The 609-nt window shown below is 46.0% G+C and overlaps 1 protein-coding gene across 1 annotated transcript in view; it reads right to left on the bottom strand.

The window, feature by feature from the left end:
• Positions 1-609, bottom strand: part of GRIA3 (glutamate ionotropic receptor AMPA type subunit 3) — a 273791-nt gene that overhangs the window by 86725 nt on the left and 186457 nt on the right. Inside the window, exon 8 of the mRNA XM_077763473.1 lies at positions 3-130. Coding sequence (XP_077619599.1) covers positions 3-130 — 128 coding nt within the window. The remainder of the gene's footprint in view (positions 1-2; positions 131-609) is intronic.

Genomic DNA, 609 nt, shown 5'->3' with positions numbered 1-609 from the left:
AGGGCACAGCGGGATTTGCCAAGCAGTCTCCAGCGCTGCCCCTCCGCGACACATCCACTCGCTGCCTCCTCAGGTAGCGGAAAGCTTCTGCGATGACCAGGATTGCGTCGTGCGTCAGTGCAGATGTATACTGAAACGGATGTATGGAAAACAAGGTACCGTGACAAATGACGTGCCTCGAAACTTGCCTTGCTCCTTAGAATTTTCATTNCCCACAAACCGCGAGATCATGACCTAAGCGAAAGTCGGACGCTTAACTGACTAAGCCACCCAGGCACCCCTCACACATTAAGATTATTAAGATCGAATGGCTCTAGGGAGTCTCTCTCTTGCCCTCAGTACTGTGTTTTGTATTGAGTGAGTGACTACTAAAAGCCCAGGTCCTTTATAGAGANATGTAGATTTTTTATTGCTGTTTGTAATAGAAAATTCAGGTCTGGTGTTTACTTAGGGGAAAATGGAAATGGCTAAGTTAGACAGCTTGAAATTAATTTGGAGGGAAACATTAATCATTTCTGTCTGGACCATGTTTCTGGCGAACTAGGACCTCTGGCCAGCAATAAATCAGTTTTTGTTTTGTGGGGGGAGCAGAAAACCAAAGCTGGTTTT

The sequence above is a fragment of the Crocuta crocuta genome, unplaced genomic scaffold (genome assembly GCF_008692635.1).
Source record: "Crocuta crocuta isolate KB4526 unplaced genomic scaffold, BGI_CrCroc_1.0 scaffold482, whole genome shotgun sequence".
NCBI lineage: Eukaryota > Metazoa > Chordata > Mammalia > Carnivora > Hyaenidae > Crocuta > Crocuta crocuta.
This window is presented reverse-complemented; position numbering and strand designations above follow the sequence as displayed.